The 17,756-nt window shown below is 44.4% G+C and overlaps 1 protein-coding gene and 1 long non-coding RNA gene across 8 annotated transcripts in view; one reads left to right on the top strand and one right to left on the bottom strand.

Annotated features, from left to right (window-relative positions):
• Nucleotides 1-17,756, top strand: part of LOC137541406 (uncharacterized) — a 1,168,812-nt gene that overhangs the window by 216,725 nt on the left and 934,331 nt on the right. The gene's annotated exons all lie outside the window — the stretch shown is intronic.
• Nucleotides 1-17,756, bottom strand: part of KCNH6 (potassium voltage-gated channel subfamily H member 6) — a 541,700-nt gene that overhangs the window by 173,408 nt on the left and 350,536 nt on the right. For both annotated transcript variants that reach the window (XM_068262676.1, XM_068262677.1), the window contains exon 4: nt 12,106-12,317. In XM_068262676.1, the coding sequence (XP_068118777.1) occupies nt 12,106-12,317 (212 nt within the window). The remainder of the gene's footprint in view (nt 1-12,105; nt 12,318-17,756) is intronic.

Raw genomic sequence — 17,756 nt, 5'->3', positions numbered from 1 at the left:
GGTATGTCTGACACTGTGTTGGGCAAGAACATTTTGCTAAAAGCAGTATGCCCGACGGGCAGCCCAGGAGGTTTATTAATGCCTTATGGGCCCAAAGAATAGTTTAACTAGCTAGAGGTGCTCCAGTACTTGTTAGCTAGCTACAGGAGCCCCAATATAGGTGTCCCCCCTCAGCGATCTCCCCCCCTCCCTGCAGCAATCCCCCCCCCCTCAACAGGGATAGCGCTAGTACAAGCGCTAGTACAGGATCTTCCCCTGCAGCTGTGTCCTGCCTTTCCGCTCTCCCTCTACAGTACAGGATCCCTCCTGCAGCTGTGTCCTGCCTTTCCGCTCTCCCTCTACAGTACAGGATCCCCCCTGCAGTGGCTCCCTCCCCTCTCTCCCTCCTTCTGCAACAATAGCGAGCGGCCGGTGATGTTACTCACCATTCCTCTAGCCCCCGCCAATCACACCTCCAGCTCTGGTCTCCTCTGTCCACAGTACCAGGGTGTGCCGCTCAATGACATCATCAGGCTGTTCCCCTGTACTGTAGACAGAGAGTACCGGAACTGGTGGTGCGATCTGCACGGGTGAGAAGCACCGCGAGTAGCAGCACCAACTATTGCTGCAGAGGGAGAGAGGGGAGGGAGCCACTACAGGGAGGATCCTGTACTGCGACACCTATACTGGCTAACCTGTACTGTGACACCTATATTTGCTAACCTGTACTGCGGCACCTATACTGGCTAACTTGTACTGGGGCACCTATAGCTGGCTACCCTATACTGGGGCACCTATACTGGCTAACATGTACTGTGGCACCTATACTGGATAACCTGTACTGCGGCACCTATATGGCTAACCTGTACTGTGGCACCTATACTGGCTAACCTGTACTGCAGCCATCTGTACTGGCTAACCCGTACTGTGACACCTATACTGGCTAACTTGTAATGCGACACCTATACTGGCTAACCTGTACTGCGGCACCTATACTGACTAACCTGTACTGTGGCACCTATACTGGCTAACCTGTACTGTGGTACCTATACTGGCTAACCTGTACTGGGGTACCTATACTGGCTAACCTGTACTGGGGTACCTATACTGGTGAACCTGTACTATGGCACCTATACTGGCTAACCTGTACTGTGGCACCTATACTGGCTAACCTGTACTGTGGCACCTATAGCTAGCTAACCTGTACTGTGGCACCTATACTGGCTAACCTGTACTGCGGCCATCTGTACTGGCTAACCTGTACTGTGGCACCTATACTGGCTAACCTGTACTGCGACACTTATACTGGCTAACCTGTACTTCGGCACCTATACTGGCTAGCCTGTACTGCGGCACCTATACTGGCTAACCTGTACTGTGGCACCTATACTGGCTAACCTGTACTGTGGCACCTATAGCTGGCTAACCTGTACTGTGGCACCTATACTGGCTAACCTGTACTGCGGCCATCTGTACTGGCTAAATTGTACTGTGGCACCTATACTGGCTAACTTGTACTGTGGCACCTATACTGGCTAACCTGTACTTCGGCACCTATACTGGCTAACCTGTACTGTGGCACCTATACTGGCTAACCTGTACTGTGGCACCTGTAGCTGGCTAACCTGTACTGTGGCACCTATACTGGCTAACCTGTACTGGGGCACCTATACTGGCTAACCTGTACTGTGGCACCTATACTGGATAACCTGTACTGTGGCACCTATACTGGCTAACCTGTATAGTGGCACCTATACTGGCTAACCTGTATTGTGGCGCCTATAGCGGGCTAACCTGTATTGTGGCACCTATAGCTGGCTAACGTGTACTGGGGCACCTATAGCTGGCTTACTTATACTGGGGCACCTATAGCTAGTTAACCCTTACTGGGACACTTATAGCTGCCTACCTGTACTGGGGGCACTCATACTTACCATCGGTGTGCCGATCCCTCGTAGTGACATATTCCCCAGCAATCTGCGTTGATGAGTAACTGGCGGGGGATTCCGGAGACGGATTAGCACTGCATGGTGGGTGACACAGGACAGGTAATGTATAAATGCACACACTTGGGGCTTCATTCACAAAGCCGTGCTTACCTACTTAGCACCTTTGGGCGTACCTATACTGGTGAACCTGTACTATGGCACCTATACTGGCTAACCTGTACTGTGGCACCTATACTGGCTAACCTGTACTGTGGCACCTATAGCTAGCTAACCTGTACTGTGGCACCTATACTGGCTAACCTGTACTGCGGCCATCTGTACTGGCTAACCTGTACTGTGGCACCTATACTGGCTAACCTGTACTGCGACACTTATACTGGCTAACCTGTACTTCGGCACCTATACTGGCTAGCCTGTACTGCGGCACCTATACTGGCTAACCTGTACTGTGGCACCTATACTGGCTAACCTGTACTGTGGCACCTATAGCTGGCTAACCTGTACTGTGGCACCTATACTGGCTAACCTGTACTGCGGCCATCTGTACTGGCTAAATTGTACTGTGGCACCTATACTGGCTAACTTGTACTGTGGCACCTATACTGGCTAACCTGTACTTCGGCACCTATACTGGCTAACCTGTACTGTGGCACCTATACTGGCTAACCTGTACTGTGGCACCTGTAGCTGGCTAACCTGTACTGTGGCACCTATACTGGCTAACCTGTACTGGGGCACCTATACTGGCTAACCTGTACTGTGGCACCTATACTGGATAACCTGTACTGTGGCACCTATACTGGCTAACCTGTATAGTGGCACCTATACTGGCTAACCTGTATTGTGGCGCCTATAGCGGGCTAACCTGTATTGTGGCACCTATAGCTGGCTAACGTGTACTGGGGCACCTATAGCTGGCTTACTTATACTGGGGCACCTATAGCTAGTTAACCCTTACTGGGACACTTATAGCTGCCTACCTGTACTGGGGGCACTCATACTTACCATCGGTGTGCCGATCCCTCGTAGTGACATATTCCCCAGCAATCTGCGTTGATGAGTAACTGGCGGGGGATTCCGGAGACGGATTAGCACTGCATGGTGGGTGACACAGGACAGGTAATGTATAAATGCACACACTTGGGGCTTCATTCACAAAGCCGTGCTTACCTACTTAGCACCTTTGGGCGTGATAAGCAGGGTGCTAAGTAGGTTAGCACCATTTTGACAATAAGATTGCACGCAAAGTCCCGCGGACAAAACTTTGCGCGCGCAGTGAGCGCGAAACGTAGCACCGCGATGCGACTTTAATGTAGCATCCGATGCACCTATAAGGTCGCATGGAGTGCGACTTTAATCAATCTTTCTTTAACACGCTGCGTGTCGCCAGCACGGCGTTTGTTTTATGGGGGCACAGCAGCGCGCAGGGGGGCCTGTGGGGGGAACTGTATAGAAACAGGGGCTGGGTATTATATGCAGACCCAGCCTCTGTGTGCTAATTGGATTCTTAGAACCCACCTCGGGTTCTCTTCAAGGTAGGCATACACTGGTCAATGTGGCCATCAGATAGATCCCCCTCAGACCGTTATCTCATCAGAGAAGGATCTATCTGATTGAGTCCCTCTACACACTGTGTACAGCTTGTCAATAGATTTCAGCATGAAATTTATTGGAAAACTGTGCGCAATTCCTGCCGGAACCCCAGTTCTCCCCATATATGTCCCCTCATCCCCTAGGCCGTGCAGAGTTTAGGAACTTACACTCACTTGTCCGCCAGCCCATGTCTTTGCTCCATCTCTCCATCTTGTCTCTCCTCTTCCGAGACACCTATGTAAACACTAGAGACCAAACACTAGGGGCACTGTGGCGCATACCTTACATGACCACCAGAGGCCCCTAGTGTCTGACGTCTGGCATTTGTAGCATGACGCAAGCACCCCGGAAGAGATAAGACAGGAAGAAGAAGATACAAGCCGGCAGGTGAGTGTAAACTTGGCTGAGTACATCGCTCGTCACAAAATTGTACGCTTCTAGCGACGTGCTCCTGATCCGCCGCCAATCTAGCCTTTTTTTATTTGGGGCGGTTGACCAAATAGACGACTTTCGGACAACAATTAGTAAATCAGGAATTGTTTGCAACATCACTTTCTAGCAGATTCTATCAAGTGATTTAATCGGACAGATATCGATGGAAAATGTAAGCAGACATGCACTGATTTTCTTGTTTTATTTCTCAGAGCAATACTCTGATCAAATCTACTGGGAATCTATTGCACCATCACGTCCAGTCGATCAATTTCAAGGTGATTTTGCCATAAAATGTACCGGAAGTATTAATCCGACAGGATGGAAGAGTTAGGCAAATCAGGGGCGGGGCACGAGCGGTAGTCGATCGATGTGCCATTAATTCCACTCGGATCACATTCTGATTGGAATGGAATCAATCACTTTGTTGTATCAGGGCAGGGAATGATGCATGTATGGGTACCTTTACATAAATGTCAGCGTGGACACTCAAATCATTATAAATTAGTGAGTGGCCTTCTTTAGGGATTAAATGAGTACGTAGAAAGGATGAGCTCAATTCATTACTTTACAGTTCTGTATTGTGTGTTTCTATGTAAGATGATCCTTGACAAACTCCAGAATCAGTCTGAAGAGGTTTATTCAGCCCTATGAGATCAGCAGTTAGGGTTTCCACTGATGGTTGGAGCGATGCCTGAAAGGCCATTAGGGACTAGGGTGCCAATTCCTCAAACTCATGCTAAAGCCTATAAATTGTTTTATTGTGGTGATGGAGTATTGTCTAAACACTTCTGTTTTTATCTGTAAGTTTCATCAAAATGTCTTTACTTAACAAGTCTTTAACAGTGAAATTCTGTTCTGTTCTGTCCCAGACCTGTCCCTGAGCTTCCCATAAGTGACTGTGGTGTTAATTTAGCATTGCGTGCTGTTTTCACAGCGGTGGTGGGATTTATTCCTATTGACTGCCAGTATGGAAAAACTATTATGTCAGAGACATACCGGTATGTTGTAACAATTTATTTATAAACCAGTGATTTATTTCTTACAATTATGCATCTATTATTAAAGGCACTGTTCAGGTCCCTTACACACTTACACGCTGCGTCCCACTGTAATACTCTTTCCTGCCGCATCCCCGCCCCAAGGGCCATGCAAGTCTATGGATACTTAAAGAGAATCTGTACTCTAAAATTCTTACAATAAAAAGCATACCATTCTATTTATTATGTTCTCCTGGACCCCTCTGTGCTGTTTCTGCCACTCCCTGCTGTGATCCTGGCTTGTAATTATCAGTTTTAGGCAGTGTTTACAAACAAAAGACATGGCTGCTAAAAGCTTGTGATAGGCTCTGAGAAGCTCTGTCTGTGACTCACACAGAACCTGCAGGGGGCGTGGAGAGGGTGTGTATAGCTTCTATCCTATCACAGCAGAGCAGCACATTCCTGCCTGAGTGCCTAAGCCCGACAAAGCCGCCAGAGGAAAGAAGATTAGATTAGGAAAGGCTGCAGTAAGACAGACCACATTAGAACAGGTATAGGAACTTATAGGATAGAAGAAATAAGGCTGAAAATGTTGTTACAGAGTCTCTTTAAACACTTCACAAGTGCGCCGGGTGTATACGTGACATTGTTGAAGGTATCCTAGTTTTGTTTATTAGAGGACTGTGAGAAATTGAGATGCCCTTGAAATCACAGCCAAATTAAATTACTTTTTTTTCTTATTTGAAAATGTCTTTTAAAATTATAATGCCATTTGTGTTCGACTGTGCTAAATACAGTACAGGCGAAACTGTAAAAATTAGACTATCATGCAAAAGTTTATTTATTTCAGTAATTTAACTTAAAAGGCGACACTAATATATGAAATAGACTCATTACATGCAAGCGAGATATTTCAAACCTTTATTTGTTATAATGTTGATGACTATGGCTTACAGTTTATGAGAACCCCACAATCAAAATCTCAGACGATTAGAGTATTGTGAAAAGGTTCAATATTCTAGGCTCAAAGAAAGTGCCAGACTCTAATCAGCTAATTCATCCCAAACACCTGCAAAGGGTTCCTATTTCATGTATTAGTTTCACCTTTTACATCGATTTACTGAAATAAATAGACTTTTGCACGATATTCAAATTTTTTCGAGTGTTACCTGTAAATAACTTCATAAAATAAGATATAAATGTTGCAGTAACATTAGAACATGCAAACCCCTTTCCCTTGAATCCTTGGAATTTTTCCACTCAGAACTAATTACATGATCTCAAATTCATGTAAGGAAACTTCTAGCTAACCTCTAAATAAGGTCTTAAAACTTTTTATTTGAGATTACCTGACCAGTGCCTCTTGGTCACATGACCTGAGCCGGGGGTTCAGGAGAGTCAGGGAAAAGGGGGTTGGAAGTAAAGCTACGCACTCACCATTTAATGGGTCTAGCGATATCCCCTTTACAATGGTCGTTCAGCGATACCTCTTCCTGCCGGCGGGTATGCATGACGTCCTGCGACGTTACACGCCGGAAGCGAACGAAATTTCAAGCGATCTCGCCAACTTGCACGGAAGTCGATGGAAAATGTAAAAATATGCCGTGACAGTCGATATTGCCACGCAACACTAAACGACATTCCTGTGGTCATGAGCCTGTACTCAAATCGTGGGTAAAATAGCGCCGTGGGTACATAGCTTTAAGGTGGCAGGGAACTCATACTTATTATGAAGTACAGACAAGATAATTGGCTTCACCCTAAAATTGGCCCTAGACTAAAGGTGGCCACACACAATACAGTGAAATGATTCAATTTTACGACAATTCGCTAAAAAGTATAGGTTATACAGAGAAATCGAAAGCTTTTTTTTAATTCGCTTGAGAAATCTGATTGAATTTTTCATTTTTATTTGGTAAAAGAAGAGTGGCGGATTTTTCTGATCAATTTATACGAAAATTTAATGAAGTAGGGTACATTGACAATTTCTTGAAGTACAGACCCAAGCATTTTTTAATCATTGTTTTCATAATTGGGGGAACATTGAACATATGTGTGTGTTACATTGGTCAGATTTTTGTTACAATCAGTAAGAAAAATTGATTGCTGATTGCAATTCTTGAATGGAAAAGATATTTAAAAAATTGTATGGTGTTTGGCCACCTTAATATGGACCTTTGGCTATGGAAAAGAAGCCACTGGATTGTCCATAGGCTTCCTGTGTTCTCCTTGCCTTTACCATTGCTACTGCAGGACCCCCTGAACATACTAGACAAGAGCTGGTCGGATATTGTTCTTGTGGTCGCGCTCCCTGCTGTGCACAGGTGCTGCAGTACTGCACCTGCATGTGTATAAGCGTGCCTGCACAGTAAGCCAAAGCCGCTTGCTCATGATTGGCTCCCTGCTACTGCACTGGCGTGGCCATACTCACACAGGTGCAGTACAGTCATGATCATGCTATTGAAACTTGATCAAAGGGTCCCGGGCAGCGGCAGTGATCTAGAGAAAACATAGGAAACCTCTAAGAGAACCTGAGACTTTCCTTTTCTTAGCTAAGTATCAAACTTTTGTATTTTCTTCCACCTTGGGTTCTTGCTATATATATCCCAAGTTGTTCTTTCTAGCAGAATGAGTGTGTTTAATCACAGACATAATGCCATAGGCTGGTGAAAAGACCTCCAAGAAACAGGAAGAATGTACTTTTATCCTGTTTGTACTGTAATGTGCTTTACAAAGCAATAAATCTATATGATAAATAACAGAAAAGACAGTAAGTTTTTAGAGATTCCTAGTTAGAATAAAACATTTCCACACTGCCTCCCAAACGTGCATGTTCCATGTGGTCAGTAGTTTGTGGTAGAGTCCTGCAAAGACCACTAGATGGAGCTGGTGTCATATTAAAGAATGACATACATATTTAATTGAGCAACTGGTAAGGTTAACGGCATGTAAAGATTTAAAAAAGCTACAGAAATGATGGTACTTCAAGGAACATTATGTAGTAAAAAATATCACATGGACGTCTAACAAGTTAATTTTGCAATAATTAAATGCAAAGGCTGTGTTGAAGCTTACCTCCATTCACTTCTGACTAGGATCAGCTTGCAGTTTTTGTAGTCTCTGAACTTAACTCTTATACAGCCCCTTGCTCTAGAATTTCCAGCTCTGAACAATGTTCACTAATTCTTAAATGAAGTCACATACACACATCAGATAAAAGTCTTTCGAACGATAAAAGGAAAGGATCAAACGAAAGATCGAAGATCCATCTGCAGATAATCTTTGTAAACATTTTTTTACAAGAGACCTCCAAAGATCACAAACACAATGGGTACCTGAGATGATAAAAATAAACAAATGATACATACCTGGGGCTTCCTCCAGCCCCCTTCAGGCTAACCGATCCCTCGCCGTCTTTCCAGGCTGCCTGGATCCTCTGCTAGGTGGTCCGGTCATCTAGTCAGTCGGCGCAGATGCAGTCCAACCACACACTCTTTGTCACACTCCAGCAGCCAAGAGCATTCTGCACTTGTGCAGTAGCACTGTGCAGGCACAGAAGTCTCCTGGCAACGGAAGCGCAACGGGGCTAGCCACGCATGCGTAGTACGCATGACTAGCAGAATTAACGGTCCAAATGCAGGCAGTGCAGTAGAATGGTGAGGGGCAGAGCAGCCTGAAGGGGGTTGGACGAACGTCCCAGGTATGTATATTTTTTTTAAATTGTTATCATCTCAGGTTTACTTTAAAGCCTGGCACACACATACAGTTTTGATTGGTGAATGATTGGCCAACTTTACCACGTTCATGTAGTATTTATTTATTCACTGTATTTATAAAGCGCCAACATATTACGCAGCACTGGAATGTACAAGCTCTTACCCATACATTCTGAAAATACCAGTAGTTCAAAAACTGTTGACCCGCATTTTAACCACTTTACCCCCGCCCGTATGAATTTCTCTGTCCCTTTTTCCATCCTTTAACCCCCAGGGACGGAGAAATCCGTACTTTCCGCGCTCCCGCCGCTGCCCGCGCTCCCACTCGTAAACACGCTGCCCGCCGCTAGTAAACACGCCGCCGCCCGCTCGCCCGGAGATCAATGAACGGGAAAATCCATTCCTGTTCGTTGATCTAAGCCCCACAATGATCCGCTGCACTCCGATGGGCAGCACGATCATTGTGAGAAAAAACAAACACTCACAGCCTCCTACTACGCAGGTCACAATACACAAAAAGTTACTGTTGCCATCTTGTGGCCAAATAGTAAAACTACACCCTAAGCATTTTTTACATAGCAATAAATTAGTGTTACACAAAAAATTAACTCATTACCTCCCACACTCCCTATTTTTTTTTTTTGTAATTAAAAAAAAATACATAAATAGTTACCTTAGGGACTGAACTTTTTAAATATTTATGTCAAGAGGGTATAACACTGTTACTTTATAAACTATGGGCTTGTAATTAGGGATGGACGCAAAACTGAAAAAAATGCACCTTTATTTCCAAATAAAATATTGGAGCCAAACATTGTGATAGGGACATAATTTAAACGGTTTTATAACCGGGACAAAAGGGCAAATAAATTTCATGGGTTTTAATTACAGTAGCATGCATTATTTAAAAACTATAATGGGCGAAAACTGAAAAAAAATTAATTTTTTCCCACATTTTTCCTATTTTCCCATTAAAACACATTTAGAATAAAATAATTCTTGGCATAATGTCCCACCTAAAGAAAGCCTAATTGGTGGCGGAAAAAACAAGATATAGTTCATTTCATTGTGATAAGTAATGATAAAGTTATAGACGAATAAATGGAAGAAGCGCTGAAAGGTGAAAATTGCTCTGGTGCTCAGGGGGTAAAACCCCTCAGTGGTGAAGTGGTTAAATTTAGGTGGTTAAATTGGCCAATGTTTTTCCAATCAAAATTGGTTATGTGTATGCACCCTAAAGCTGTGTACACACTTGAAAGATCACAGACCAATTTTACCCCCTTCCATGTAGTATGAGAGCCATACTCTACACAGTCTATTCTATGGAGCTGAACTCCCCATCAGATAAAAATCTTTGCAAGATGATGTACACAAAGATGCTGTACACATTCAAAAGATCAGTTCCTGCAAAATGCATTCATAGTCTATGATATCTGCAGATTTCATACACACCTTGTTTAACCACTTGATGACCGCAGTGTTAAACCCCCCTAAAGACCAGGCACTTTTTTTCTGTACTGGGCTGTGCAGGCTTTTCAGCCTCCTGCACGGCCCAGCTAAGGAGTATGGCGATCGGACTCACCTCCTATTTTTGTCCCTAAGGGGACATGCTGCCGGAGGGGTCCGATCGCCGCAGTCACTTTTATTTATTTTTTCTTCAGCCTCTTAGAGGCTCTCATTGCCGCTGTCCCTCTCCCTCTCCTTCCCTCCTCCCCTCTGCCTGTACAATTAAGCATCAGCCAGTACTGGCCTCAATTCACTAAGGTTAACTCCTGTCTTTAATAACTCTTCACAGCTGTTTTACAGTTATCACAATTATATCACCATGGTGATAACTGTAAAACAGCTCAGAAGAGTTATTAAAGACAGGAGTAACCTTAGTGAATTGAGGCCTAGGATGGCGATCCCCGGCCAATCAGAGGCCGGGGATCGCCAATCTTGTACAAAGCTGCTGGAGACTGCAGCGATGTACGCATGTAAACAAAGAGGATTTCTTTCCCCTTTCGTTTACAAACAGCCTGCTAGCCGCGATCAGCGGCTAGCAGGCTAATCACGAAACTCCGTTCCGTGAAGTGGCACGGAACAATCGCGCATGTGCGTGGCCGTTCCCTGGGAAACTGCAGCCCCAGGACTTGACGCCAATTGGCGTTAGGCGGTCCTGGGGCTGCCGTCGCAGTCACGCCCATTGGCGTGAGGCGATCGTAGAGTAGTTAACAGACATTCATCTGCAGATCAGATCCACCAGGATGGATCTTCAGATCTGCAGATGATTGTCTGATCTGCAGATGAATGTCTGTTAAACAAGGTGTGTATGAGATCTGCAGATATCATAGACTATGAATGCATTTTGCAGACACTGATCTTTTGACTGTGTACATCACCTTAAAAGATTTTTATCTGATGGAGAGTTCAGCTCAATAGAACAGACTGTGTAGAGTATGGCTCTCATACTACATGGAAGGTGGTAAAATTGTTCTGTGATCTTTCATTAATCTTTAAAGTGTGTACACAGCTTAAGTCAGATCTGTTTACTAGAACTGATATTGGCAGCAGATCTGGTTCACATGAATGTTACATTTTAGGACTGGCTAGTTGGCGACCAGATTTATGCCTGGTACACATTTTGATAGGCCGATCACTGACCAATTTTACCACCTCCATGTATTATGAGGATTTTCCTACACAATCTGCTCATAGTATTCAATATCTGTTGCCCCCAAATTGGTTAGTGATTGGTCAATCAAAATTGAAAGTGTGTACCAGGCTTTATTCTGCAGCGGTTTGGTTACTCAGTGAGAAGTACCAGCCATCACCACTGGCAGCTAACTTTACATTGAATGCAAACATGAATTCTTCATTCTTTCTCACTGTCCTTGAAGCATCAGTATTTGCCCCTGGAAGAAGCTTGTGGAAGAAGCTTCCATATGCATGATTCAATGTTTGGCAAATTATATTGTGTATAGCAACACTCTGAAAATTAAAAGAGGTATCAGGAAATTGAATCACAAACACGTTCCAACTAGGAATATCCCTGAGTGTACCATTAAAATGTGACTTTTATTTAGTTCACTTAAATCCTTATAGGTATATATAACAACAAATTTACATAGTGCGGATAAGTGTATCAAGGTTAATTGGTATCGTGAAGATACTTATAGATGGATAGAAGATACCTTGACAAGTACTAGTAACTATGGGGCAAGCATCTAATGTATAAGCTAACTGATGTATAAAGTAGAATTCAATGCAAACATATTAAACACAGTATTGGTGATTTAAAGATATGTTATATTAAATTCAGGCATTCTTGTATAAAAAAAAAAAACAACAACAAAAAACTGTAGGAATTTCCAGTTCATTTGAACCTAATAATAGCAGTTGCATGTAATGTTAAAAAATAAGGAAACAAGACAATTATAGGTAAAAATAATTAAAATCAGCCCGAAAAACACTTGCCTGGGTCACTTTCTCAGTGACATTCTGTGTTCTCTCAAAAGCATTACTGGGAGCCACAATTTCAATCTCCGTGGTCGATGCCGATCGATGCTTTTCTAGGTTAAACTCCACAAAGTTGAGGGTAAACTGGGGAATCTGGCTGATGGTTCTGTATTTCATGAGGTCAGAATCGGCACTGGAGTTCAAGAAGCCTTGCTTCACTTTTGGCCGCTCTGAGAAGAAGAAAATAATGAATGAATCACAAAATTGCTGGTTGTTAGAAAAAGAAACAAATGCAATTTAGTCAAAGTTTGCTTCCAGCTGTCACATTTTTATTTATTTATTTTGCTACTTGAATGATTTTTTTTGTCCTTTACTTTACATTTTTAGAGATATCAGGTCAGTGTTGTGAAATATGACAATGCTATGTAAATATACAATTATAACAGTGAAAGATTTATTTTCAGTTAGCTAATGTTTTAGGTCTACTTTACATGGACCTTTAACTTCAGGTTATTTTCAGTTTGACATTTGTTCATGTCCCAAATATACAAGTAAATGAGGAACTAAATTCAAACCATACACAATCTGGAAATTAGAGTCTATTTAAACTATTTGAAGTCGAATTCATATTAAACTGACTTCAAACTGACCTCGAAGTTCTCTGTACACTTCCCCTCGGGCTTAGTGGGTATGGCTGTTGGCTGAACAAGGATGACATATGTACGTTTTTTTTTACTTCCGATCTGAGAGTGATGTATGCATTTGAGATGCACGTGACTTTGTTTGGCCTCAGCCAGCCACCCACTGAGACCAACGCAAGCAGAAAGCCCAAACAAAGCAGAATAGAACCACATGGCTTTACTCAGCACCGAGCTGCATATTTTTCAATATTAGGCAACTGTTTAAAGGAAACTAGGCAAAACTCATGTTTAACATCTATATCCGATTCCCATCCCACTTAGAAAGGGAGTTGTAATTAAGGCATCTAATGACATTTATTTATGTCTGCAAAAGAATGTTCTCCTCCGAATGTCCAGTGTATATAAGCTGTGTGTTCTAACATCTTGTTAAAGGAACATTATCAAATAAAACAACTTTTTTTTTTGTATTCTCTATATTAGGGTACACATTACCATTAGTGCTAGGGACACTTTATTTATTCACCCAGTTCCCTCTCCCTGATTCATCCATCATTCCACACACAGCTCGTAAATATACTTCACTGTGTCACAGTATGCAGGAGACATGAGGAGGCTGATCTGAGGAGGTAACATGTAGCTAGATGTGCTGTAATATTGCTGTCAGTGGCGTAGCTAAGGAGTTGTGGGCCCCAATGCAAGTTTTACAATGGGGCCCCACAAGCACTCTATACATTACAACTGATATGGTGCACCAAAACCTGCCAATGGCAACTACAGTGTCAGAGGTGCAAAAAAGGAATGGGCAACAGTTTGTTAATGATTACCACTATCCAAATTATCTATGGAAGTGATTATTATGAGCACAGAACCAATAGAGAGCTAATACTGTAGTTGAGGGAGGGCCCTTTTGGGCCCCTCTGGCCAAAGGGCCCCGATGTGGTCACTACCTCTGCACCCCCTATTGCTACTCCCCTGATTGCTGTAATGTAACTAGCAGGGAGATGTGTACACTATTCTTGACTGACTGACTGACTGACTGACTGGCTTGCCTGTGACTTTGCACTCCAGGCTGGATCTACTTTGTAGGGTGCTATGTGGTGCAGTGCTGAGAAAGAGAGATGCTGTTTACAAAGACATTATCAGGTTCCTTATCAGTCAGAGAAGCAAAGAAAATAAACACACATTGCTGGAATCTTTAACTCCTTATCACCATCTGAATAAGATTCTTTCAGCAAGGTGATTATCAAACTATACACTGAGGAGTTGATAGCATTAAAAAAAAGTTGTTTTAATTGATATTATTCCTTTTAATATACAGGAATAAATTGTGAAGAAACGCGGAAAAGCCGCCGCAAGGACGCAGGATGAGGCGGCTGTTTCCGCGGCTGGCATAGCGGAACGCGGTAAAACCGCCGCGTCTGACGCGGCGGTTTGCGCGCACAGGCCTGCTACTGACGGTCTGACCAGGCGCGGGGAGGCCACCGCATGTGCAGATAGTGGTGCGTCTCACCCCGCGTGCAGGCCAGCAGAGACATAGCAAAACGTGACTGGTGTGGCTGGGACTGATAGTCCACACAGGTTCAGAATGATGCGCACGCGCGCGCTGAGAGGCAGAGTTTATATGACAGCCAGAAGAAGGTCAGCTGACCAAGCTGGTCAGCTGACATCTCCACCACTTTTCATTGGTCCAGCACTTAGGGTGGCGCTGGAGAGCGCTATAGTATATATACTGGGTGCTGGTCATTCTCTGGTTGTCTGTCGTTGCGATCACTACGTGGTAGCACTCAGGCCTTGTCCGTTTCTGTGTTCTAGCATAGTTTCCAAAGGTGTTGACATCAAGGAGTTCACACCTTAGAATTAGGAATATTGAATTGTATTATTTGTTATGACCTTCTGCCTGCCTGACTATTCCTCTGAACTCTGATCTTGTACTTTGCTATTTCTGATATCCTGTTGCCAATCTCTGCTTGTTCCTGGACTCTGTACCTGCCTCCTGATTCTGTACCTCGTTATTCTGATTCTCCGTTGCCTGACCCTGCCTGTTATTGGATTCCGTATCTGCCTTCTGATTCTGTACTTTATCTGTCTGTGTGTTGACGACCTGGCTTGGCCGACCTCGAGAACTAGCCTTACTGTTAGAGGCAGTTCCCAGATCTGTTAGTGACACCCGCTCATTGGTGTCACTCACGCTCTGTCCTTCCCACATTCTGCTTAGCTCCTCCCCCGGGAGAGTCTAGGCTTACGGAAGGAGCATTCTTCTGTGCAGTATTCCTTACTGCCTCTGTACCTACTCCTTAGGTACAGTCCTCTGTGTTACTGTTTCACCCAATCACTCACTTGTTATCTCAGGTGTCCAGAGGTTAGTAGATATATCTGATTATCAGTGATACTGCAGATCACCAATAATCGGGTATATTCTGTATTCTCGGTGATACTGCAGTTCACCGGTAATCAGACCCTCTCTGTGTTACACCGATCGTTACAGAACGACAGACCAAAATGCAAATGGACGCACACACTGACCGTCTGGGCGCACTTGCCACTTCGGTGGAAAACATCAACCAAGTGCTGGGTAGCCACAAGACTATGATTGAAGCCTTGTCTGGTTCTTTACAAACCCTCCAGACAGCAGTGGATGAGGTGCAATCCCCTCCTAGCTCTGACATACGTTTGCCTGTACCTGACAACATTTTCTGGTCACAGATCTGACTCCCGAAATTTTAGAAGTAGAGTGTTATCTTATTTTGAGTTGAGACCCCGATCTTCTGGAACTGTGACCCAAAGGGTCACATTTATTAAGACTTTGTTATCAGGCGATTCTCAGACGTGGGCGTACAGTTTGCCCACCGGAGACTTAGCCCTCACTTCAGTGGATGAATTTTTTAAGGCTATGGCGGTAATTTACGACGACCCAGACCTTGCTGCGACTTCTGAGCGGAAGCTCAAGCTTTTGCGTCAAGGCAAGGGTCCGGTCGAGGATTACGCAGCGGAATTTAGGAGGTGGTCAGTTTCAGCCAGGTGGGACACTTATGCCCTTTTAGATTGTTTCCTATCGGGACTGTCAGATGAGGTCTCAAATCTTATGTTGAGTCTGCCTGAGACTAAAACAGTAGATGAGGCCATTTCATCGGCCATTCGAGTCGATCGCAGGCTACGTTATCAGAAACAGACCCGGGGTAGTAGTCATGTAAAGATGGTGTCCTACGCTGCGCCCCCAGTAACTCCACCTCCTCCCGTCTCGCCTCCACCCGAACCAATGCAGATTGGTCGGTCAAAGCTATCCCAAGTGGAGCGAAGACGTAGGATGTCTGAGCAGCTGTGTCTTTCCTGTGCAGAGGGGGTCATAGAGTACGTAATTGTCCCAATAAGTCGGGAAACGCTACCGTCTAGGAGTTGTAGGGGGTAACACCCTAGGCGCGCGTCTCTTACCCCTAGAATATAAACGGTTACTTCTTCCTTGTACTGTCTTCCTTGGACCACTGGGCAGTTAACTAGCTGGTCAACCCATTGTTTCCAGCAATGTTTAGGGAAGGTGACATTGGGCCAGACCAGGATTCATGTGGAGGGGGTACCAGTACAATATTTTGAGTATTCAGATGTGTTCTGTCCCAAGGCTGCTGATATGTTACCTCCACATCGCCTGTTTGATTGCCCCATCGATCTCTGATCTGGTTTTATGCCCCCAAGGGGTCATCTCTACAATTTATCTGGGCCAGAGAAAGTGGCCATGCAGGAGTACATTCGTGAGAATTTAGCCAAGGGGTTTATTCGCCCCTCTCGGTCGCCCGCTGGCGCAGGGTTCTTTTTTGTTAAGAAAAAAGACGGAGGCCTGCGGCCATGCATAGATTACCGGGGCCTGAATAAAATCACAGTGAAGAATCGCTACCCTTTGCCCCTGATAGATGACCTGTTCACACAAGTTACCAACGCTAAGATCTTTTCGAAATTAGATTTACGGGGTGCATACAACCTGGTGCGGATTAGAAAGGGCGATGAATGGAAGACGGCCTTTAACACGCCCGACGGGCATTACGAATACTTGGTAATGCCCTTCAGGCTGTGTAACGCCCCGGCCGTCCTTCCAGGATTTAATCAATGAGGTATTCAGAGAAGTGTTGGGCAAATTTGTGTTAGTATACCTGGATGACATACTTATTTTTTCAAACAACCTCTCTGAGCACAGGTCACATGTCAAATTTGTATTGGACAAACTCAGACAAAACATGCTTTACGCTAAATTGGAGAAATGCATCTTCGAGGTGACATCTGTCACCTTTTTAGGGTACATAATTTCCACCTCAGGCCTGTCTATGGACCCTGCCATGGTCTCTGCTGTGCTGGAATGGCCTCAACCTGTGGGGTTAAAGTCTCTTCAGAGATTCTTAGGCTTTGCCAATTACTATAGAAGGTTCATAAAGGAGTACTCCACGGTCATTGCACCCCTCACCAGTCTCACTAAAAAAGGGGCAGATACTACCCACTGGTCTCCAAAAGCTCTGCAAGCATTCTCCACTTTAAAAAACTTGTTTTGCTCTGCACCCATCCTAAGACACGTTGACACTTCCTATCCCTTTATTGTTGAGGTGGACGCCTCGGAGGTCGGGGTAGGGACTGTGTTGTCTCAGCGATCAGGGTTGCAGGGTAGATTACACCCATGTGCCTATTTTTCACGTAGGTTCTCTCCGGCAGAGAGAAACTACGACATAGGCAACAGGGAGCTCCTGGCCATCAAGTTGGCCTTTGAAGAATGGCGTCATTGGTTGGAAGGAGCAGAACATACGATCACAGTTTACACTGATCACAAAAATTTGGAATACATTGAGGGAGCTAAGAGATTAAGCCCCCGTCAGGCTCAATGGTCTTATTTCTTCTCAAGGTTCAGATTTATAATTACGTACACTCCAGGTAGCAAGAACATTAAGGCAGATGCCCTGTCCAGAGGCTTTGAGCCAGACACAGCACAGCCCTCTACCCCAGAGACCATTGTCCCACAAAGACTGGTTCTAGCAACTACTGAGACATGGAAAG

The sequence above is a fragment of the Hyperolius riggenbachi genome, chromosome 12 (assembly GCF_040937935.1).
Source record: "Hyperolius riggenbachi isolate aHypRig1 chromosome 12, aHypRig1.pri, whole genome shotgun sequence".
Classification (NCBI taxonomy): domain Eukaryota; kingdom Metazoa; phylum Chordata; class Amphibia; order Anura; family Hyperoliidae; genus Hyperolius; species Hyperolius riggenbachi.
Note: the sequence above shows the minus strand (reverse complement) of the source record. Positions and strands in the feature narration are given on the sequence as shown.